At 43.7% G+C, this 24697-nt stretch overlaps 1 protein-coding gene across 4 annotated transcripts; it reads right to left on the bottom strand.

Annotated features, from left to right (window-relative positions):
* Positions 1–215: 215 nt before the first annotated feature.
* On the bottom strand, positions 216–24697 carry usp25 (ubiquitin specific peptidase 25). 4 transcript variants are annotated; one of them, XM_054756146.1, is made up of 26 exons: positions 24245–24697; positions 22739–22816; positions 21456–21600; positions 21164–21287; positions 20315–20477; positions 19290–19376; positions 17249–17386; positions 16710–16786; positions 16546–16619; positions 15816–15967; positions 14194–14321; positions 13380–13475; positions 13087–13251; positions 12699–12937; positions 11822–11892; positions 11504–11732; positions 10975–11238; positions 10335–10474; positions 9795–9941; positions 7621–7758; positions 7145–7323; positions 5427–5505; positions 5253–5332; positions 4529–4652; positions 2255–2447; positions 216–1090 (listed from the first exon to the last, which is right to left on the bottom strand). In XM_054756146.1, the coding sequence occupies exons 1-26, from the start codon at positions 24281–24283 to the stop codon at positions 918–920; spliced, it is 3522 nt and encodes a 1173-aa protein (XP_054612121.1). In that variant the 5' UTR covers positions 24284–24697; the 3' UTR covers positions 216–917. The 4 variants fall into 4 exon arrangements, with proteins under 4 accessions (XP_054612121.1, XP_054612120.1, XP_054612118.1 ...); XM_054756143.1 differs by lacking the exons at positions 7621–7758; positions 9795–9941 and having other exon boundaries at positions 296–1090; positions 24245–24679; XM_054756144.1 differs by lacking the exons at positions 2255–2447; positions 7621–7758; positions 9795–9941 and having other exon boundaries at positions 918–1090; positions 24245–24686.

The following is a 24697-nucleotide window of genomic DNA, read 5'->3' as shown; positions in this document are numbered from 1 at the left end:
TGTCTTTTTTTCTTTAATATTTCAAGTCTGTGGTAGTAAAATGACATCCATCCATCCGTCCATCCATCCGTCCGTCCATCCAATGCCACATGTGGATTGCACTGCACTGCTTACGCAGCACAATATGCCTCTACGACAGTAAAAAAAAAAAAAAAAAAAAAGAAAAACCATGAGAAACTGCGCCACTGATGTCTTATGTGACCACGCTTCCACAATGTGTGGAAACTGAGCGTGCCAACAGCCCCTTTGTGACATTTTACTTGTCATGCGCTGTGCTAGTAAAGAACTAACTTCATGTTTGCAGACACGTTCGATGCAAAAAGACAAGACAAGGACTTATTTGGCCTAAAAGGGCCATAAATAAAATTTTATTCTATGGATTTCTCAACAAGCCACAGAAAGTGCACGGCTGTCCACCACAGCACTTGAAACTTCTCGTTGTGGAGCAGCCCACGCAGACATTTGACATTTGAGACCCATTTGAGATACTCTGATAAACCTGAAGATTTTCTTCCTGCCTTAGAAAAATAAAAGCCGACCGGAAGTGACCAGACGTGGAACGGGCAGAGACTGGTGGGGGCGGGGGGCTTGTTTGAGCTGAAATCAAAACAGCGACGACACGGGTAAACTATGAAACTATGTTTCACAAAGCCGGAGATGAATGTGCTTTTAGCTGCAGGATTGCCTTTTGTGCTCCACTAACTTAAACGTCCACCTCGTCCTCGTCCTCGTCCTCGTCCTCTGTTGAACGCTGGCGTCCAATGAGTGAAATCGCATCCGCCGTGATGAAAGCAGCAAAACGCTAACAGAGGAATAAGCTAGAAAGCGAGTGAGCCCTGGGTTTCGAAAAGGAAGGCATGGGTTAAGAGAGGTCCATGGATGTAAAGCCCCCGGGGGGGCCTGGGAGAAAGGGTGCTTCATCTGCCGTGGGCGGCCGCCTTGCCGAGGCTGCTCATGATGCGGCTGAATCGCTCACACAGCTCCAGCGTGGAGGAGGCGGGCACCTTTGGGGGGTCGTGGAAGCTTTTCATCTCCGCCGAGCAGTCCAGCAACTTGGGCAGGAAGTCGGTCAGCTTTTCCTGGAGGTTGGCTGAGAACACAAAGCGGGGCAGACGGCGATAAGAACACGAGGGATCGGACGGGCCCAAAACACAGACGGCAAATATTTGGACTAGGATATCGTGCGTGGCAGCACGTCCCCAAACACGCTAAAAGTCAAGCGGGTGCGTGACAAAAACGTTGGGTAGAACCAACGCTTGCTGGGCTCATGTGGACCACGGGACGGGGTACATCTACAGACACCAAACATAACATACCCCATCTCTCAGCGGGACCACATGTATCCAGAAGGGACTCTTTAAACTGCAGCCTGGGGACCGTTTACGCCCTGCCGCTGTTTTTTTTATAGGCCCGCAGCACATTCAAAAAAAGGGAAAAGGGGAAAAAAATCTGCAGTAATTTTAGAAGAATAAAGATGAAAAATATTAAGAGAAAAAAGTTGGAATCTAACGAGTCAGAAATTGTACAACTTCTCAGGCAGGGTGTCCAAAGTGCGGCCCCGGGCCATTTGCGGCCTGCGGCTGTTTCTTTTTTGGCTCGCGGCACATTCTAAAAATATAATAAAAAAAAAAAAGCTGAATTTTTACGAGAATAAAAGTCAAAATGTTCAGAGGAAAAAAAGTCGTTCTAACGAGGGAAAAAAGCTGCAATGTTACAAGAATAAACTGGTAATATTGTGAGGGAAAAGAGCAGAAATGTGGATGAAAAACCTGATGAGAAAAAAACAAAACAATGCATGAAGGTGAACGTTTTGGAAACTTTGGTTGGGGAAAAAGTGATAACATTATGAGAATAAAGTCCAAATATTACGGGAATAAAGCCCGAGAAGAATATGTGCAAAAGAACAGTTGTAACTTTATGAGAAAGAAGTCCAAACATGAACAGAAAAAGTTGTAGGGTCACAATTTTACGAGAATGGACTCGTAATATTATGTAAAAAAAATAACCAAATTTTAGGAGCATTTGTTTGACGGGGAGACGGAGGACCCCCGGGCTGCACTTTGGACACCCCCTCATTTCCGACTGACTGTGAGGCAGTGAATGTGTACTGGCTGGTGGCTGGGATCCGTCTGTATGCACAGAAGAAAGTTGCGGATGTTGCGGATGTTACTCCTGTAATCCATCGCCAATACAATACAATACAGCCGCCCCTACTACCGAGAACCGATGTAGGAATCTGCCGTCAAGAACTCACGTTCCATCTCTTGTCCCAAGTAGGAGCACCAGCGGTTCCTCATGTCTTCCACCGCTAGCAGGTCCTTGTCAGCGTCGTCAACCAGCAGCAGGGGGATGCAGGGCACCACCAGCTCATTCATGATGCCCAAGCCGGTGGTCACTTCGGGTTCTTCTCCCGTCTCAAACATGGCTGCCGCTTGCTCGTTTAATTTCTACGGAACGGGAAGCACACCAGGCATCACTGCAGTCAACATGGAAGAACTTCAAGAAGCGATCAAGGAAGCTGTGGCATGGTTTCATGAGTGGGTGCGTTCCGTGTGCCTTCCAACACCCACACGAGACACAACATGTTGGGAATTTGTGCAGACATCCGTGTTTGTGAGGACGTCGCTTTAAGACAGAGGTGTCCAAACTTCTCCACAAGGGGGCCGCAGACTGAAAAATGAAACGATGCAAGGGCCACTTTCCCCCATTTTTACTGTTGTTTTTTTCCCAAATATTTCACCTCCCTTCTTGAATAATCTTTGCAAATGTACTTTTGTCAATACTACTTGTATGACTTTACTCCATCATATTAGAACTTCTCCCCTGCCTTCATTTTATTACCTTTTATGTTAACTCTTCTTTATCATATTACAACTTAAAAAAAAATCAATTTTTTCTTTGTTTCAACTCTACGCTATTAAAATGCTGTTATTTTACATAAAAATATTATTATTATGATTTTTTTTGTCATAAAAAAATGCCTTTTTTCTCTATTTTGATTTTATTCTCATAAAATTACAGCTGTTTTTTGGCCATTTTAGCTGTTTTTTTTTCCTTCTTCTTGTAAATTTTCTTCTGGTAACAAAAAATAATATTTTGACGTTATTTTTGTAACATCATCACTTAGAATAATTTTCCAAAAATTGCAGCTTCATTTGTTGATTTTTGCTTTTCATTAAAAAAAAAAAAAAATTCTGATGTTTTTTTTTGTTTTACTTAATTCCTTGTTTCTCATATTACGTCTTTAAAAAAAATAACTTTAATAACTTTTTTCTTTAATAATTTATCTTTATGCTACTAAAATTATTAGATTTTTCTTCATATTTCGTTATTTCTGTAAAATTATAACTTTTTTCTCATAGTTTTAGACTTTTTTATTGTAAAATTACTGCTCATTTTTCTTTTTTTTTTTTTTAAATGTGCCCCGAGCCAAAAAAGAAACAGCCGCAGGCCACAAATGACCGCCAGGCTTCACTTTGGACACCCCTGCCTTAGAAGTTGTATAATTTCCGACTGACTGTGAGGCCGTGAATGTGTACAGGCTGATCTTCCAGATCTCCTGACTGTGTGGCCAACATGCTAACCACTTGGCCAGCGTGCGGCCTAGACTGCAATACTCCGTCATGTTTTTAAAAATACCGTATTTTGTTCATTGCACTATTCTTAAAAGTAATCTTAAAACCTCATCTTGTCTCGTTCTTGACGGCCCAATCTCGTGTATCATCTCATCTCGTGGCACCCGTATTTCAAGGCCTTAAAGGCCTTAAATGCAGGACCCTGCCTGACCCGGTGTAGGCCATGGGCTACAGCACAGCCAGTGGCGTTCTTGGACAAAACATCTCACTCCACTAAACTCCATGACCTTCTACTCTGGGGGCGGGGGATGACGCTTTCCCGAAAATATAGAGCCTGGATACAAGTGCATCAGCTATGTCAATGTTAGCCGTGTTTTCAATTAAAACAAGAGCATGAGGTAAACAGCAGAGCCAGAGGTTTTGGACAAAGATCTGAGAGCAGCAGTGAGGCTGTGCAGAGCCAAGTTTTGAGGTTAGCTGAGGACACACTCGTCTCATGCTAATGTGTTTACACTCACTCGCCCTCCAGCATCCTATTCCCACTCCAGTGATTACATTAGAAGCACAATGCTAGTGTAAGGTTACTGAGTCCAGTGCGAGGCAGACCACACTAAATACCAGCAGCTCCAGGAAAGCACACTGACTGCTCTGAAGCTCTGTCAGAATGAAATGAAAAAGGCTTCGTATCGCAGTCCAGAGGGGGTTTTCATTGTTGGCTTGTGATGAAAACCCTTTAAATTGAATCAGAACGATATCTGATATTATAATACAATGGTACCATTTTGAGGAGGGGTTCTGGTCATGTCAGTTCTGCCGGATGTCTCAGAAGAAGTCTGATAAAGATGGAAGGGAGTTACAAAGACACGAGCGGGATCAAAAGGTATCCCTGCGCCAGCGCACGTCCCGCACAGAACATTCAAGAACAGTCAACTCGACTGCCAGCGTCATCTCACCAGCAAACAGTCCCGACGGTAGTGACCTAGCAAGTCTTCATCGTGCCCTCTATACAGCCCCTTAGTCAGAAGCTCCTTGTTGTACTGGTGTGAGTAGATCAGATACATCAGCGCCTCCACGTAACTGAAAAGGAAGACACAAACAACATCAAGCAAAAGAGCACATTCATCTAAAGCAGTGGTTCTCCATTATTTGTCATGCTCCCCCTAGGGGACAGAAAACCTGTTTACTATTTTCTAAATCCGTTTTTTAACATTATTAGAGCCCTCTAGACATGAAATAACACCCCTACAGTCACCTTTGCATGTGTATTACCCAATATGGTAGGCATAATCAGAGAAAATGTGCCATATTAGACATAAAAAAGATAACAGCAGCTTCTTGTTCTCACTTACTGTATGTCATGTGCTCATTTGCCGTGGATGTGTTACCGTGGGCCCCCTAGTGTGTATGCTAGTGTGCTGGCTAGCACTTGCACCAAATAAAGAGGATATTCTATATGAGGGTGTAACATAGCCTCACTTGCTATCGTGGTTGCGGTAATCTCAGCTGGAGGCTTGTGTGTCGTTCAAGCATGAATAAATACACTACAACAGGAAATCCCCCTGCCTCTCATCCTGCCCACCCCACCCCCCACAGTGCACACAGGCTACAACTTGCTGCCCTCTGCAGGTGGCATTTTAAAGGATGATCTGAATTTACAGGAAATAGACGTGTTCATACTTTGTCTTGTGGAAGAGCTCCAAGCCTGTTATCATGAAACTGGTTGTCTCGCGGAAGTTCCTGTAGTCCTGATGCCACGTCTGTTCAGGGAAAGGACGGCACGGTCATTAGGATGATACGATTTAATGGGTAAGGCGGGCTTTCAATGATGCGGCATTGTTGACCAGCGCTGACCTCATACTCATCCATGTTGACCTCTTCGGGCTTAATCAGGTCCAGTTTGGCGCGTGCCACATTCATAATGCTTTTGCATCTGTCGGGGAGGAAGGAGAACAGTAAGAAGCGCCGGCGTCAAATGATGGTGAGTCACTGTCAGCAGATGAAACGCTCCAACCCGCCCCTGGGCCACAGCATGGCCTAATGATGATTCATTAGGCCATGCTGAGGAAAAGTAAAACACTCCTCTGGTGGCTCATATCGAGGCCACAAGCACACATAAATCTAATTATCTTGCTCAAAATAGAGACGTGACAAATCAACTTTTCACTCAAGAATTTGGGTTGAGGCCAATCAGCATCAGAAAAGGAGGAAATGACGGGAAGTAACCTTGCGATTGGTGGACACTACGGTGGCGCAGTGGGCATCATTTAGGAAAAGGGATGGCAATGCTGTTACCAGCCAGTAATGTATCTTTTTTAGATTTATGCTTCAACTCAAGGTGGAAGGACAACAGTGAAGCACTGTCCTGCTGCACTTAGCAGCAGACATGCTGACTCACATACTGGAAGTCTCTGCTACCCTCTGCTGGCCATTTCGTACAGGTCACATGGCAATGCTTTCATTTTACTGCAGAGGGTTTTTTTGAACCAGGATGGTCTGTTAAGTAGTTAGTAGTGAAGCTGCCCACCCTTGTTACCATGTTACTCCGTTACGGCACACCAAAGGTCAGCAATCGCGCAAACGTCAGCTCAGTGGCGTCTAAAGCAGTACAGAGATCCAACTTTTATTTATTTAGATTTTTATCATTATTTAAGGAGGTGACATTTTTGTCTCCCATCCCCCACCACAGTGTTTCCCATTCATTCAGTGGGCATAGTAATTGCTGAACGACACACTGTGTTAAATTCACTGTTCATGAATCACCTCTTGATGGGAGTCGACTACTTGGTGGCAAACAGCAGAGGCGCCACTGACTCCCGTTTGCGTAAAGAACGACCACATGACATTGAATATGTTAGCATACTGTATGTCAACCGTGTGGACATAAAGGGAAAGTAGAGTTATAGAATCCTGCAAAGCGCATCCATCTTTTCTTCACAAATGCTGGAAATCATCATGAAGAGGCTATTTGTTAATGTTCCAGTTGAATAAAATGTCTGGAAAATATGCATTTTGCCTGTGTCCACACCCTTTATAGCCATGCCGGCCCACAGGGCACCATGAGCCCGTCAATATACCGCACATATCAGTAATACATGTATATATGCCTAATAATACTGCTCACTTTTTCCATACAAAGGGTGGTGATTTTATTTATTTTTCTTTTATTTAGTTTGATTACAAAGCAGTTCACTTTTTCACACAGGATGTTAAATTTTTTATTATTTTTATTTTATTTCTATTTTATGTCTGTATTGTCTGTGATGGTGGTGGATGCTTCTAATTTAATTATTTTTAAATTTATTTTAAAAACATTTTGTGTACAGTTAATAAATGATTTTATGATTATATTGCATTATTATTTTATTTTAAAATGTATTATGGACCAGTGCCCCTGAACACATTATTTTCAATTTAAAGGTCCCGTTGTACTTTCTTCCCGGTTGTTAATTTCAGGAAGACCAATCGCACACTGTGGGACATTCTGGACTAACACTGAACTGAACTTCTTGGTGGAAACGGGGAGCAGGAGGAATCAAAAGAACAGGAAGCGGTGTCGAGCGCCACTATACCTCTCATCAAATGCCAGATTACGGTCCGCGAACTGAGTGAGCAAAGTCCTCTCCAGGATCTTCTTGGGTGCTTGGTTCTGGATGAAGTAGACAATGACATGCTGGAGCCGGTAGTCTTTCTCAGGTGGCGTGTCCTCTTGAGCAAACCTCAGAAGTCGAGCATATTCTAGCTTGAGAGCCTGAACAGATACAACGGTCATTAAAAACACATCTTAGACCTCTTTGATATCTATTTATCTATCAATCTATATTATAGTATGTACTGTAGTATTTCTGCCTGATAGCTACTAATGAATAGTCTCTTAGATGCTCATCTAAAATGATAAAAATGATGGTCCGGCTAAATAAATGTGATGAAGTTTGTGTTTGACTGCTGGAATGTAAAACAGAATAAGACAAACACGCTGATTTGCATGAAAAGAAGGTGAAAGTGGGTGGAGAGGGAATGCAAAAGATAAAGGAGAGACAGTGTGTACCTTAAAAAAGGCTGCCTCAGGCCCATTCTTTTCAAATACTCTGCTGGATTTGCCAATAGCCATAATTACACCCTGCATGTTCGGGGTCATCATCGCCTGCCCGGGAAGCAGCAACCGCATTAAACAAAATAATAGTCTCTTGTGATGGAACAAGTGCGGGCAATCACTGGGTTAGTCGCTCTGAAATGCTAAAATACAAGCATGCCAGACAGACAGAAATCTGCACTTCATGCATTCATTAGAGCAGAGGCCCCCCCCCCCCGACAATACACACATTACCGGGAAATCAGGGGGGTTACAGTCTGCACAGCAAATGCTCAGGTTGGGTTCATTTTAACATCACCGAGGAGCTGGGATACTGATTTTAATAATACTCATGCATACAGTAGCAAAACGCGGTATCGTCATGGCACCAGTGCCCACATAAACCGTAGTAACCAAACCGAAAACTAAGTAGATATTGGTGCTAAATGAACTCAGCCACCTGCTACAAGTGCCTTGAGGTGATATTGTGCATGTACCATCTCCATCGCTCTCCACATCAACACACAACACAACCTCAACCTGAGAGAACAAATGCTCGGATCTTCCACCATCCTCCCAGATTAGAGCTGTCCTATCTGGTTCTTGAGCATGAACTGATGAAGCCTGCGTGGATTAGAGGCCAAACGTCTTCTAAGACAACCTGAGCACAGCGGAATCCACCAATCACGGTAGCGGCGAGCGAGGTGCATTCACGAACATCAACTTTCCACTACAACACGAGCAGGTCGTTACACTCAATTAGAACATGACTCTTGCACGTAGGATTAACACGGTTGTAACGCTAGTCTAACATCGCCAGAGTTGTGCTTCAGTTTTCAATTTCTGTTCCAAGTGTGCGGAATGTATGCACCTGAAAGTACTGTAAAATCTTGTGGGTTTTTTTTGCCCCATTTTGTTCTGGATTGCTGCTGGTTTTGATGTGATTACATTTGTTGTAAATTTCACTTCATATTGGAGAATTACTTACAAAGTTATCATTTTATTTATAGTATTATTGAAGTGTTTCCTGTCGTCTGATCGCTAGCAAACATCTTGAGACTCGACACGCTGTATGTTTGCACGTTTTCTCGACAAAACACACAATGTCGACGAAACGTTGTACACCCAAAAGGCAGAGGAAGATGCTAACCACTGCACAAAAGGTTGGACTTGTGGACATGCTGAAGGAAGCTAGATGCCACGCGGCTGTAGGGTGCCATCACGGAATGCTGCAAGTGAATCTTTGGTTGGGGAGGAGGACGAGGATACAGCAACAAGGATACAAAAACGCTTCAGCAGGGTGGCATGGTCAGACGAGTGAAATAGGCGTGAATCACTTCATCATTTCTTGTGTCCAACCTCACAGGTTGAGCATTAAATTCAAACAAAGGTTTGAACTTAAGCGTTTAAACAGGAGAGAAATGTGAGAAAATGTTAATGCATGTCTGAGAAAAGTGTATAAAGTGTATAGTGAGGGGTTTCACAGCCTTAAAACATTTATAATAATTGTAAAAAAATAAATAATGTCGGCTACTCCACGGATTTCACTTATTTGGGAACCTATCCCCCGCGATAAGTGAGGGAACACTGTATTTAAATGACTATTCTGTCACAAAATTCAGTAAAAAAGGTATTGTTTTGGGGCAAAATTTGTATGCTTTTCATCTTTACGTATCGGTTGGGGCACTGTTTCAAACCTATCAATTTGGCACAGGTATCGCATATGTAAACGATACCTGACCCTACACAGTCGTGGGTGGGTGAGTGGGGTTTGGGCACTGGGTCAATGAGCAATTGTCCTCCGTTGTCCTTTCGTGTTGACTGGATGAATTCGGCCATGATTTCACCAACTTAAGAGCCTTTCCCCTTCACTGCATCCGCACCAAGTGGATCACCAGCCTAGACAGTCGGGTTTTAGCACTCAGGTGGTGAGTACAGTGTCAGCACTTCAATTGAAAGGGCTTTTGTTTCTTATTGTGTAAGAAAGCAGCACTCGGCTTACTGCAAATAGTTAAGCTGGTTTAAAGAAGACATTTGGCAATGGCCATGCAAGACGAGCGTGGTATTGTTTCACTCCAAAGCCACTCCTAACACTGGCATCCATTGTCTATTTATCACACAAAGGCCGGATTTTGCGAGTAAAGCTCTACCTCATCATCATATCCTCCCTCTTCTGACTCAATGACAAAGGTCCCCACATTGGGAATGGCCACCTCTACTGTGTGGTGGCCTGGGGACTCATCCTCCATGACAAGGTCAGGAGGCGGAGTCGAGGATGGGCTCAACTGGGCTTCAGTCTGAGGGGAGTGGGAGGACAGTGAAGAGACAATCGCACAGATGGAATGTACAGTCAAGTCAAATATTGGCTGTTGAACATCCACGATTAGGACAACGATGACATGTATTACATATCATCATGACTGTACCTGTTACTGCATGGTCACAGCATGCATATACAACCATACAACCTTGTTGGAGGTTTTTTAGAGAGCTTATAGTCTAATAGTTAGATCCCTCATGCTAACTGATTCTCTCTCTTTAGAAAGCACAGGAAAGGGAAAGACGTGTTCATGTTTCACATAAGGATTGTGGATAATGGGCAAAATAATTTTTAAAAAGTGCAGTTTTCCTGTACAGCCAACCACGGGGAGCCAACTAGACATGTGTGCATCTTCCTGTGTTTTACATACGGCATTTAACAACGCTTCTGGGCTCCTCTCCTCCTGTTCAGCAGCCACTCTGGAGATGGCTCTCTCTGTGTCCTCCTGCAGGTGCTTGGAGTCACTGGTGGGTGACGGCTGCTCCATGTACTCAGGATCCTGCTGGGAGGCTGTAGAAGCATCCACCACCATCACAGGCAATACAGACATATAGAAGTGTTTGCTTTAAAAAGAAGTGGGCGTGCAGAGGAGGCTTATTGGGTAGATTTGGCATTAACTTAGCTCAGTTTTACCCGGCCACACATTCAGAGTTTTTGCACCGTGGCCAATTATGCAAATTAGACAACGACACAACCCAAGACCACGGATGGCTTTCAATCCTGTGGGAAACACTGTCAAATCCAACATTTGTAAATACACAGTATCAACGCTGGTCTAAGTACAACCCAAGAACGAAAGCCTCTTGCATACTAGTACATATCCATAATAATATTTATACACTGAGCCCTCGTTCTTAAATGATACAGCATCCAATCACGTATGAAAGGAAAGCCAACGTTCCACTTCCCCACGTTATTAACAAACTCCATGAAACGTGCTATATCTTCAAGATAAATATTGATTATGACTTAAGTATTCCAGCTTTATGCCTGAAAGTGTGACCCCTGACCTGCATTGTCTGGCGGGCTGCACTCAATACTCATAGGCTGCGGTGAAGAGGAGGAAGTGGAGGTGCTGGATGGCGCTGACGCTGCCGCAGCAGCTGCCGTGGAGAGAGGCAGCCTATCCTGCTGAGCCTTGCGGGCCTGAAAAGCATCCCACTCCTCAATCTCCTTGTCAAGAAGCTCGTTGTCCTCCTTCACGTACTGCTTCAGGTCTGGCGGAAGTTTGTCCATGCCGCTCAGTATCTGGCCCGTTTCTTTATCAAACTCCTCTGTGTAGACACACACACACACTCTGTTAGATAAATCACCACTTACCATTCATATGCTTCGTATTGATAGGACGGGGTGTTAATTTCAATGAATTATAGTAAAAAAATAAGCCATTTTATCACTACTACTGCAGTCCAGGCGCCACAGAAGTCAGTTCCCTAATTCCTGGCAGCAATAACACTGAAGCCATGAGTGACGAATGGAAGTGTAACGTGTAATAAATTGCACTTAGTAAGTAATTCAACTAATTCAGTTTAAACTTACCTTCGATGAGAAATGGCTTCTTGTCATTGATATACATGAGACAGTAGGCACTGGCGTTGCGGTAACCTCCAAACGAGTCCCGCACCAGCTCCTCCCAGGAAGACTTTGTAACAGAGATATCGTTGTACTTCATCCAGCAACGCTGATGCGGGTCGTAGATGTAGGCCCAGTAGTGGCCTGCATTGGCCTGGCCTTCGTGGACCAACACCGCATGAAGCCGGTAAGGAACCTTCCGTAACACAAACCACGTTTGCAGTGCAGATGAGTACATGAATGAAATCGGCTATTAAATAAGAGTCTTGCTGAAGTTAATATCACCTGCATCATTGCTTTGTCAGAGTACATCATCTCAATGGTTCTGTGGATTCGTGAAATACTGCCCTGTAGATCTGACGGGAGGAATATCACACAGTTAAGTAGGTACCCTTGGTACGTTGAAAACTGCACTTTTTTTTTTTTTTTACTTTTGCCCATCATCCACAATCGTTACATTGAGACATGAACACACGTCTTTCTCTTTTCTGTGTTCTCAAGCTATAAAAAAACAGGTAAACAGAGGCAGCTAATTAATGCACTTAACGGGACACGCCTATTCCGATGTAGTAAAAGGTACGTTCATGATAACATGTAATATTGCCAGACTTTTGTCATTTAAGCATTACTGGAACTTCCTTGCTGGGTGCATTGACTTCACATAGCAACATAGAACGGAATGCTACACCTAGCGTTAACTTGCGCACACTCAATAACAAAAACACAGCAGCAGTGGCAGCAGCTCCAATATGTAGCGTTACTCTTTCAGTAGCGGCCTTTAAGTGTGTGGTGAAGCCATTCGCTAGCCGGCAAGTAGCTAGGGGGTGCGGTGTGGTGTTGTGAGGTGTCATTACGCCAGTAACATAGTTCTTCGGCGTAATAATGTTAACAATAATATTAACAATGTCACTGTAGCTTGGTTAAATATGCATGCTGGCAGATTTTGGAGTTTTTTTCAGAAGGCTTTATTTGTGGAATTGTTGCATCCCATTACGTTCATTCTAAGCTGCCTCCTTTTAGCCGTTCTTATATCTTTAGAACGCACAGAAAAGAGAAAGACGTGTGTTCATGTCTCAAGTGCAGTTTTCCTTTAAGATTTAACTGTCAAACACCATCAGTGACATTACAAAACATGTGGTGAACACAGGCCAAGTAGCCTCACCTCGGGTGTCATATTCAACTTCACTCCTCCATCGGTGCAGGCATGCCTCAAGGACCCTTAATTCCTCTTCGGTGATGTGGCGTGGAGCTGGGTGCATGGGGAGGTCAGGAGGTAGTCTGGACTGGGTGAAAGGCTTATGAATGGGTGCCCTCTGCTGCTGGGCTGCGGTGACTGTTGAAGCGGGGCCTGGGGCAGAGCCTGGGCTCTCCGAGGGAGCCAAAGAATCCTGCTCGGCCATGCTGCGAGACGTAAGGCGTGAAATCAAAACTAAGAATAAGCAGATTTCATTGATTTTATTGAAATCTGAGTGGGTTGTTTGGAAGGAGGATTACAGAATGATATATGAATAAATATGGTCCTCCTTTGTGCAGTTTGTTATGAAACATGCCTTGGAGGCGGCAGCTGCTGTCCCGTTGCACCACCAGGGGGTGCTGAAGAGTCAATGTCTTCCACGGGGGAGGTACACACAGGTTTACTGGAAGCGAACTCCATAGCATACTGGAGGACATCTGCCAGAGGAAACCTCTTGGGGCCGGAGCCATAGCTCAGATACCTTCAATTCAACGGTGGCATCAAAACAAAACAAGAAAACAGCGTGAGACTTTACTTTCGTTAACAGTTTTAAAAGGTTTTCATCAATGTTGGCTTGATTAAGAAAAGCCATTTGGATGTAAATTGTACCTTTCCAATCTCTGCTGGAGCAGCGTCAAATGTTCTTTCAACCTCCTGATCTCCTCTCTCTTGATGCGAGTTATTTCTCTGTTTCTGTCCATGTATCTAAAACATTCAACAAGATCAAAAGGTTCAGTCTCACTGTGGCAGAAACTTGCATTGATGGGCAACAACAGGGCGGTTTGACTAAATTTAACTGCCGTCAGTGCCAACAGTACAGTGGATGCCCCCACTTACTAGCGATTCAGCATTTGCTGATTTTTGGTCACAATTTTTTACTGGAGAAATCAGATTCAGAAATCAGTAATTTAGTGGATGGAAACACACTGAATGTTATTGCAAATATTAACCAGAACTCTGTGGATAACATCAGCAGGAGGGTTTGGAGAGGGGGGGAGTGAGCCGTGTGTCAAAAATAGACATTTTTCGCAGGTGCACTTGCAACAAAGAATCTACTGTACTGTCGTCATTCATCAGAGACATCTGCAACAAGTGGGTCATGAGAGTGGGGACAAAAATACACTTGCTTCACTTGTGCATGTTGTTGCCTCAAGGAACTGAAATGCACAACATGAACACATCCCACACCAACCGTGAGACATGGACCCGAGTACTACAGTGACTAAGAACAAGAAATATTATTTATTCTCTTTATCACATGAATTGATGTGCTTCATTCAAATGCAGTATTTTGCATTTGTGAACATTTCAGACCAATGTGCATTTGCGATGCCAGGCTAAGAACGAAGGCAAGGCATGGTTTCCAAGGTGAAGAAAATACCTACTTGCCAATGTTCGACACTAAAGTAAATAAGTGCATCACCTGTCCATGTACAGCATAAAGGGGAACTCGAGCTTGTTGTGGATCTTCTCAGGCCGCCCGAGTGCTTGATTAAACTCAAATCTTGACAGCTCAAAGGTCAGCACAGGAGGGAGTTCCGTGAACCAGTGCTGGAGGGAAAAAGAATGGGAAATGTTTTGGGAGGACATCGACACTGCTTGTTGTGTGGTGCGGTTTCATTTCCACGAGTCCATGTCAAACCCAAAATAACTCTGCAGGGACCTTGGAGCTTTGGGATGGACTGTAATTAACACCAGTCAAAGCAGAGCAAGTTGCTACCTGGTCTTATCCTTGCATGACGGGAGTATCACTCTCATACTCCCTCGCACCTTTTGACATGGTGACTGCAGCTTTTAACGTGCAACAGAAGGCAGACCCATCAATTAGTAGAACACTTCAACATTAAAAAAAGATTTTTGCTAATATTATGAATTGATTTTAACTCAATCAATACCAAAGACGTATTTATACGTGTTTTTAAACACAAACACTCGCTCCAAAGATGTATTTATACGTCTTTCCCTTTTGCAGACTAAATGAAGTCAACTGTCACTGCAGTTTTAAGCCATAAAAACGGCCACAAGGTGGCAGACGTGCATTTGATAAGAGCTCGGCATGGATCTTTTACATGTACAGTATACACACGCAACAGCAAGGAGGACGTGGAACAGCATCGAGGAGAGCGGCGTGCAGAAGGTTACGCATTGTAGGGGAACTAACGCATGCACACAGTTTAGTTCCATCCATCCTTTTTCTATGCCGCTTATCCTCATGAGGGTCGTGGGGATATGCTGGAGCCTATGCAAGCTGACTTCGGGCCAGAGGCGGGGTAGTTTAGTTCCAAATGTGAAAAAGTGTAAATCGTTCATGGTGTTATATTTGTAAATAAATGTGTTATTTTGATGTAAAAACAACCCCTTTTTTGGATTGTTTATGTTGCTATAGTTGTTTAGATATTCAAGCTGTCACAAAAGCAAAAAATATTTGTGTCAAAGTTATGCTTGAAATGTATCTTTTCATAAAAAACTGATTTTCCTCCCTTTTCTAGTCGAGAACTGATATTTTCCTGAAACGTACCTATGTTCTACTGCTGATGACTAAAGAACGGAAAAGGGTAGAAACAAACTTTTTTTCTGATAAAAGATGAGAGTCCAGTCTTTCTTTTGGTAGGTTCCATGTTTATACAGCCATAGAACACAATATTCTGTGTGCCTTGAAAGATCAGATCAAAATGGCCGCTACTGAAGGGGTTGAATTTTTAAAAATGTCTGGGATTGAACGGGTTAATAAATGATTTTTCGGTCATGGAAATTTGGTGAAATAGCCTACTTAAAAATAAGAAGACGACCATCCATTATGAAGTATAACATACACTAAGAAGAGCGGTATATGGGACAACTTTCACTTTATCAATACCAACATGTGTAAAAAACAGAAATGGGAGTTTTGCAACTTTCACAGACAAATTCAGGGGAACTAAGACTAGCCCAAACCCTGTTTGATTCATTCATTCATTCATTGATGAGTCGTAATTTACATATCAATGGGCATGCAATAGATTGCAGCTTCTCCTGCATCTGCAGTCTTGCTTGAACGACACTGACCTCTTGTCCAGACCTGGCAGAGTTCTCAGCAGAGTGCAAGGATTCAATCTCCCCCTCGATCATTGCTGCCTCGAGACACTCGTGGAGATCCTTGAAGCCATTCACCTGCAGCGGGTACTGACCAAACAGCTCTGTGTTCTCAAATTTTTTACCTGATGGATAGCACGCACATGTACACACACACACACACACACACACACACACACGAAAGCTGTCATGTTTTTACAGTTGTGCATAAATGAAACAGCATTACAACAACAACCGTGTGTTATCAGGAAGTGCATCCGAGGCAGAACGTGAGAAGGCATTAACGGAAGTTATGTCACGTTCGGTGTCTCCTAAGCTGGTTTCTGCTTATTCAGCAGTCATCATTGTTACTTAAACTACAACCGATGAGAGGTAAAAACAAAACAAAACAAAACAAGCAGAAGCAGAGTCGCTAGCAGACATGCAGTTGTGCCATTGAGTTCGCTTTATGAACGAGTCCAGTGGCCCAGCTTTTGGTGGCTGTGGGCCAGTATTGTCATGCATAATAACCACAATGTCAATCTGCTGTCAAGGTCTTCCACAATCAATGTATCTGCATTCCTCCTCTACATGGAGCGTATCTCATTAAGAGAAGGTCATCTTTCATTACCAAAGGCAAAGAATCGTTGTTTTATGCAATCAAACCATGGAAACTCTTTCTGCTGCTACTTCACACGATTCCAAATCAGACACCTCATCTCACCTTCCAGGACGCCAACAGCAAGGAAGCGTCCATAGAAAAGCTCCACCATTGGGTTTTTTGGCTTGTCTTCTTCCCTGGAAACAAGAAAATAAACATCCTTCCTCAATTCTTAACATTCAACAGATCATTTATTGTTTGTTTGGAACCAAGTAGCTTGAGGTCACCTGTCTTCTTCAGCCTTCATTTGAAAGGCATCCTCCAGCCAGTCCAAGAGCTTGTGGGTGAACTCGCTCACATCCTGCTGCAGTGTAAAGAACATGACATACAGTTCGCAGAGCACATACGGATCAACACCGTGGCAGTCTACATGACATCAGAGGCACGTATAGGCCGAGAGATTCAAGTCGCAGATGAGCGAACTAACTGCTGAATGCCAAAACAACCTGCGCAACCCATGGCCGAGCATAGACTGAAGGTTGCAAGCTGCTTTGGGTCAATGTATCCCCAAACTGATGAGTGGAGAGGAGCCTCCACAAGATGCTGGCTTAGCGCTGCTTATGTAAGGATTAATTGTTACAGATAAGAGAGGTTAAGTGTCCCGTAGTCAGTGGAGCTGAGTCAGTAAAAGGACAATTACACGGAGCAGGAAAAGCTGAAGCTGGAAGGAGAGGCACGGCAGGGGTCTTAACTATTGCACCATAGTGCACGGTATTTGTATTATGCTACTCGCGTCTGCTGTTTTGCTGAGAAAGTTATGGTTTACCTGTTGCGACTCGCTGGACTTGAAGGCATCTTTGAGGATTTCCACAGCTCGTGACGGGTCCACATACTTCCTCTTAGAACCCACCATGAGGGAGAAGAGGTTCCTCAGCTCCTGCATGAAGGGAAGGTTCCTGTGCTCCTGGGAAGGGCAACACAAACCAATCATTTGGAACTCTAAACCAATCAGTGCTACTGGTTCCTGTTGGCGTAGAGATGGGGCCACTAATAACTGACCGACCCAATCTTGACTCATCATGGCTCACCCGCTTTAAAACACTACCTGACCTTGCTAAACAAAGTTTTGCTTGTTTGACGTTGACGTTCTCCTGCAATGTTCCACTTAAAACACCGCAAACCTACAAAAACTATGACACATTTACACTCGGAACTAAGCAGAGTAAACAAGGGCTCTGCATTTACCTCGCAGCATGCAGTAAGGACACAACTTTAAAGCAAGAGGAGAAAATGACCCACCGGTGCAAATTGTAGACTAGAGCATCCGTAGCTGAGGCACAACAACAGAGTGGCTTTAACGAATGTGTTGCATTTTGTCATTTTGAGCCATGTACCTTAAAAAGGTACACTACAATGTTGCGTCATCGACAAATCTGCACTACCAACAAGCCAACAGAGAGCCCCACATTTTACGGGGGTTACCTCCCCGGACCAAGGCAAGCAAAAGCCGAAAATCTGCGAATAATTGAGACGCCTGTAAAAATGTCAATTTTTCCCCCTCCAAAGCCTCCTGCTAGCTTGACGTTGGCGTTCTCCCCCAATTTTTGATCAACATTTACAATAAGAGAGACTGTTGTAATTTTTAGATTTAGCACCAGAACCCTCCCCTTCTCTCTTCAATGTGCCTCACACACTTACAGTACTAACAAGGATGTCCTGATCCCATATTGATATCAGGCCAATACCTGCATCTCAAACCTCCGATATTGGCACTCTGATACTGGCAGTCGATTCCAGACTCCGCCCCACCACGCGTATCCAGCAGCGGCCGGATAGAGCCCATGTGATCACAACCACAGTGTCCTGCGAGCGTGCTCACAAAGTAGCGAAGTGAGGAATGACGTCAGCCTTGTGGCGGTAAAGAGACGTTGCAGCCGAGTGCAAAACCCGTCATGCACAAGTTTCCCCATGGTGGCACAGAACTGGGAAGTTTAACACGACCAACCTCATCGTAAACATGAAGCGGCGTCACATGGGAGTTTCCCGTGAGACGGCAAAAAGTCACCAGTTTGAACAGAAAAAGTGGGCGCCCTGCCGGCGGTGAGTCATGTAGAGTTTGAACGTTTCATTGCTATATTACGCCGAGCTGCCACTGCATTGTGGGAAAAAGTATACTCCTCATGCATAAAGAAGTAAATGGGTGGGTTTTCCTCATACCTACAGTTGCTGCCTATTTGTTCTCTGAGTGATATCACTTCATCAAGCCTTCTCTAACATTACACACTACAAAATAAGCCATAAACGTAGGTATGACTCATGCAACATTCCACAGTGCAAAATAAATCATGAAGGTACGTATGGTTCGTGTTGATATCGGATCAACATCGGTATTGATCTACTTGTTAAACACATTTTCAGTGATAAAATGTGCAGGTGTGGACCACTGATGAATGATTATGTAACAGGACAGGTGAAAAGATGGCATCTGAGTCACAGTGTAGAAGTTCTACGCAAGTTTCACTTTTGCGTCTCACAGCAACTGTGGTGCTTTCAAGGACCGCCGAACAAAGTGCAAAATCTCAACGCTTGATGAAAAAACATCAACGAAGCATAAAGACAAAAACATGATAAACATGTAAAAATCAGGGGCTCTTTTTTTAACAGTGGCACATGTGTGCTGTACGTTGTATGTGTATTATCACCTATTTATTAGAAAGTACTACCCACTTAGGGTGAATGAGATGTGTTTTCTGCAGAAAAAATATACTTTTTTGGGGCTTTTTACCCAAAATCTGCAAATTTGCGGGGCGGTGAAAGTTGAATCGCGCCTGAGCTGTGCTGAGCAGCGCAGTGAGTTGGCTTCTTACCTTCTGGTTGCGAGGCAGCTCATGGATTTGGGTCGGTGGTGAGTAGTTGAGCACCAGCCTCTGGAACTCTAGCAGGTTAAACAGAGACTGAGGGATTGAAGCAGTACAAAAATGTGCAAAATAAGTATCGTGTAGAAAACTCAGCAACAGTTATGACACAGTACACATTGAAATAAAACCCACTATCATATGATTGTCACCGAAATATTTTTTTTTAAGATTCATTTTTAAGCTGGGTAATGCATTAGCTAATTAAAAGAGGAAGGTGTATTGGCTGAGTTTATTTTCTGATAAGACGTACTGCTTATTAAAATCTGTCATTCAAAAAGGTTGTAGGAGGAAAAAAGTATCCAAGTATAACAAAGGCAATGCACCTTTGTGGGCTCGAGCAGTTATCTAACTAACGTACAGCAAATGTAAAACAACCATGGCAGTTTTTTAAGGTGGAAGCACTTGCTTGCTTTAAATGATGATGATGTTTACCCCAAAAGCTCACAAGCATTTCCAGGATTTACAGATCGTATGAGGAGGGAGAGAATGTTGTTTACTTCACTTCTTGCTCACAGAGCAGCAAGCTTGAGTTCACGCAGTACTGCCTTCTAAAAAGGCACGGAGTCGCGTTACAGAGGAGCGAGGCGACATGTGATGGATCATCTAGCGTATTTTGGCTCCAGACACATTGTACCATTAGCGCCATTAGAATATGTGCTCGCTGTGATGGCTGGGAAAACATCCTCCAGCACCGATAATGTGCATCTTAAATGCCCAGTCCGAGCCATCATCTCGGCCGCAACAAAAGACTGAATTACTTTATAAATACATCCAACATTTGAACTAAATATTTATATTCAATTTGAAAATAGTCCAAACCAGGCTGAATACTTAAAATATTGTCTGAATATTTCTAGAGTTTTGCTTTTGAAAAAGAAAAAAATAATAACTGCGACATTGCTGAAAAATGGGCTAAAACAAATACGAATTTCACTCGATGCCAAGTATGCATGTGTGCGTTTGGCTGTGCCCACCTGGATGACGGCACTGAACCAGCAGGTATTGCCCACATTTTTCAAGCCCACAGGGCAGTTATCTATCCTCTTCCTGTCGTGCGGGTTGGGTGAATCGCTCCATACTTCTGTGTGGGTACGCTTCAGACTCGCCTTGTTCTCTGCTATGCTGGCCTCCAAAACTCTAAGGACACGCAAGTGGGAACAATACAGCGTAACATGAAAGACAACACTTTAAGGGTCACTGACATGGTTGATCAGCTTTGCTTCAATATCTTCTATATCGTTTGGCAAAATGTCTTTTATAGTACGTGGCGGTGCAGAAAAGGGGCGTTTCCCAAATGACGTCAGTGAAGTCGCAGTCGCTTCTTGTGAAGGTGTCCCTGCACAGCATTTGTCCCTTGTCTGTGTACTTGCTTTGTTCATTGCAGTCTTAAACCTTCGTCTTTTGGAAAAGAAAACAAACTTACAGCATCACTCGGACACGTTTTGGCATGACTGCTATTCTGATGAAAAATATACTGAACAAAGTCGACGAGCTACCTCTGGAAGTGTAGCTGCGACTTCGCAGACGTCACTTGGGAAATGCCCCTTTCTGCGGCGTTCAGTCCGTCGTGGCTCCCGCCACGTACTAGAAATCTAATTTGTACAAATTTACCGTTCGCTGATAACCAACCTGATGTATGTTGTTTTGGGAAGAAAAGGAATCAAATGGAATCTTTATCTTTATTTAATTCACTCCTCGGTCGTGGACAGTGACACTTGATTGGCCCTGCCACCAGTAAGTACACTCTGATTGGCTGCAGGCTACTTTTATGCCAGTCTTGAAGGGCTGGGTGACATGCAGGGCAGTTACACCGTGGCTCCCACCTGCTGATGGTCTGCTCTTCATCGGTGATTCCCGTCTCCCTGAATGCTCGGTTGGACTCTGCCAGGCTGAGGGCAATCGCTCTCTGCAGGTCATCTTTGTCGTCTCCCGTCAGGTCAATGACATCTAATCCAAAGCAACAACAAAACAAAGACACCCTTAGATATGTGGCCTGCGTGGACATCGTATTTATTTGTCAGCTCACTGACATGCAGCACACAGCATTGCTCTCAGTGTTTTGTGTATTTCATGTTTCATTACAAACTACACGTTGTCGAGCCCCAAGGCGCTTACTCGAGTCTGCTTGACTGCCCACGCTGATGTATCTGTCGCCGGACACCTGAGAAGTCTGGTAGTAGGTGGTCTCATCTTGCTGCCGAACCTTGGCATTCTTCTCTGTCAGAAAGGTCACGGCCTCAGCCAGGTCTCCATTGCTTGCCTGCAAAGAGGAGCGTACACGTGAGGTCCACACAAGCCCAATGGGAACATTCTGAACCCGTTCATTAAATCGTTAAAGAGGAGCGTACACGTGAGGTCCATACAAGCCCAATGGGAACATTCTGAATCCATTCATCAAATCGTTTGTGCTTTTCAAAAATATCTCATCATATTTTTGATATTTATTGGTCATAGTGTCCGTGTGAATGTACCTCACTATTTTGGCACTTTTCCTGACCACAGATCGATGACAGGCTTGCCTGCTGACACCCTCCACTTGAGGCTAACCAACAACAAAGCTCTTTTTTTTTTTTTTCATTTTTATAGTGAAAATCCAAGCCCCACATGAACTCGGACTTCCTTTAACTTGACTCGCCTCACTTTGCTGTGCGTTACACGAGATAAGATAAGACAGCTGGCGATATTAGTGACAATATTACTTGTAGGGGATTAGCTCTCATTGAAAAGCTTTTCATGTTCATGCTACCTGGCGATCAATCATGATGAAAATTGGAAAGATTGATCTGCAGTGCAAGATTACCTTGTTTTTTTTCCGTTCTTTTCTAAAAAGGTCAGCAACCGATGCAGTTTTTCCCCACAGGAAATAATGTAACTCCAATTCACCCACAATTATTAACCAAAAATACATTTTATGGATAAGAACTACAGTTTTACATGCAGGAAGCAATGCAAAATAATTGTAAATGACAACTGGATGGAACTTATTGAGGCAAACATCCCGTACATTCTGGTGAGATCAAATTCAAATGTCTTTCTGACCTTCTTCATCAAATTGCTGGCGCTCGCGTCTTTCTTTGGCCCCATGGTGGGTTATTTAGGAGTCGCACGCAATAAAATATGCTGTGTTTGGGCACTCTATTTAGCAGAATGATAACAGCACAGAGCAAACAAACCACTTTGTTACGTTTAATATTCTACGACAACCAAGACAGCGTACAAAACCCAAGGCAACATTTCAGACAAAAAACGAATTATAGCAACTGAGGCTTACCAAAATGGAGGTTTGACAGCATTTAACTCTCTTTGGCTCCAAAATTGCAAAAAAAAAAAATGTACATTCGACCCGAATAAAATGATGAAACGTGAAAGTGTCAAGAGAATGCCAATCCGTGATTTACCTGCAAGGCCTGCTGCAGGAGCTGAACGTCTGTGGTGCCTGTGACCTCTCGCAACTGGTTTAGTAGCGTCTGCTGGTGCTGTTCAAGGAAAAAGAGTGACGGTCAGGAAAGGATGCAAACGTTCTACGGCCAGGCGAGAAAGATGGAGTTAAGGTAAGAATTACCCCAATAATAATCAGAGTAACGCCATACTGGACATGTAAATCATCCAACTTAGCTTAAAACGCCACAACCTCCACATACTGCACACTAATATGCACCCTAGCATGCGGACAAGTCTCCTCTTTTCAACTGGGCTGGCTGACTGCACTGATGCCAGCAAAAAAGCATTTTGTCTCATGGCTGCGCTGCTTCCAGTACGTGTATGTGCATGTTTTTTTGTTTTGTTTTGTTTTCTTTTTAAAAGTGCTGTCCAGCACTGCTGTTACTATATCCCGCCCTCTTTCTGCTCAGGCATGACTGCTAATTGTCCATAGCTTCTCTGAGACTGGTCCCGTGTGTGTGTGTGTGTGTGTGTGTGTGTGTGTGTGTGCGCGCGCGCACTGCAAGCATGTGCCTGTGGACATGATGCGAGTGAGTGGCAGCCATTAATGACACGCCCCTTTTTCGAGCCGAACGCCAAATCTCATTTAGTTAAACTCGTAATGATGACGAATACATTTGTTTTTGTTCCCTGACACCACTGGTGGTGTTCTTATGTTTTTTGGATGAGAAAAAGTGTAATTTGGAGCCAAACAGGGACGGCACCTTAAAGTCCCCACAAAATACATCGCCCGCCTGTAGTTTTAACTGCAGTTGGTGTAGTTTTAACTGGAGTTGCTGGCGTTTAAACTGTAGTTTGAACTGCGTCTGCAAACTTCTGGGCTTGCTCTTCCACGACAAGCGACAACGGCGGGCTGCTAAATCCAGACTGGGCTGCGCATGCGCGCCCTCCCTGCCATGTAAACAAAGCCATCAGATACTTTGCAGATGAGTAATATCGACAGCATTAGCGCAACACTAACAACAGCATTTTTCAAACAAACACTATGGTTGCTGTCACCTATGAGTTTTGTACATCCGCTCGGCAATACCATTTGTAAGTTAGTGAAACTGGCGTAACGTGAGACTCGCCGTTCATTACTTCTGTTGACGCCACAGTCGGCTAATGTTACTAGCAACTATCGTCTGCATTAGTCAGTAAACGCAGTCAAAGTTTGCACACAATTTTGCTAAACACTAAACTAACCGTGCTAACCAATGCTAACACTTGCTAACAACCAGCAAAACAACAGCAAGCGTCTCAGGCTACGATGATGCTAGGCCCCATGTAAACAATTGAATGTGACTTAATTATGACAATATGAGAAACAACCCCGATAAAGCTCCGTTGCATATTGAAAGATATGCTGTACATACAGTCTCCAATGTATGTATATCTATCCTATAAACAGGCTGGACATGAAAAGTAAATGTCATTGCACTTGTGCTAACATTAGCTAGCCACGGAGTTAGCTTGAAGCTTACCTTTTGAGAATGCTGGAGGACATTTTGCTCCACCGTCATGGCCGCTTTAACGTCAAATGTGATCAGTTCAAATCGGGATCAAAACGCAGCGATGAATGCCTGCTCAGTGACGATAAACACTGCGCGAATTCTTCTGCGACATTCCGGACGCCATGGCAGAGTGACTTGCCCAGATTGTCAGCAGGCATGAACACATCGACGATCTGCTATCGATTACTCGCGTCTGTGCAGTGTGTGGACGAGAAGACGTCACCGACCATTTAATCGTCAATCGTATAACAGCTACATTGTTGGAAATAGTTACTTTTTTTTTTTACATCCATTGCATTTTCGGCGTGGGAGTTACATACTTTCATAACGATGTAACCAACAGTCAAATACACGTGTGCACTTTTACGAATAACAGCATCAACATACTTCAGGTTTAGTCATTTTCAGGTAGATGATGCTTCA

This window comes from Dunckerocampus dactyliophorus, chromosome 16 (assembly GCF_027744805.1).
Source record: "Dunckerocampus dactyliophorus isolate RoL2022-P2 chromosome 16, RoL_Ddac_1.1, whole genome shotgun sequence".
Lineage (NCBI taxonomy): Eukaryota > Metazoa > Chordata > Actinopteri > Syngnathiformes > Syngnathidae > Dunckerocampus > Dunckerocampus dactyliophorus.
The sequence above is the reverse complement of the archived record's forward strand: the minus strand, read 5'-3'. Positions and strand labels throughout refer to the sequence as shown.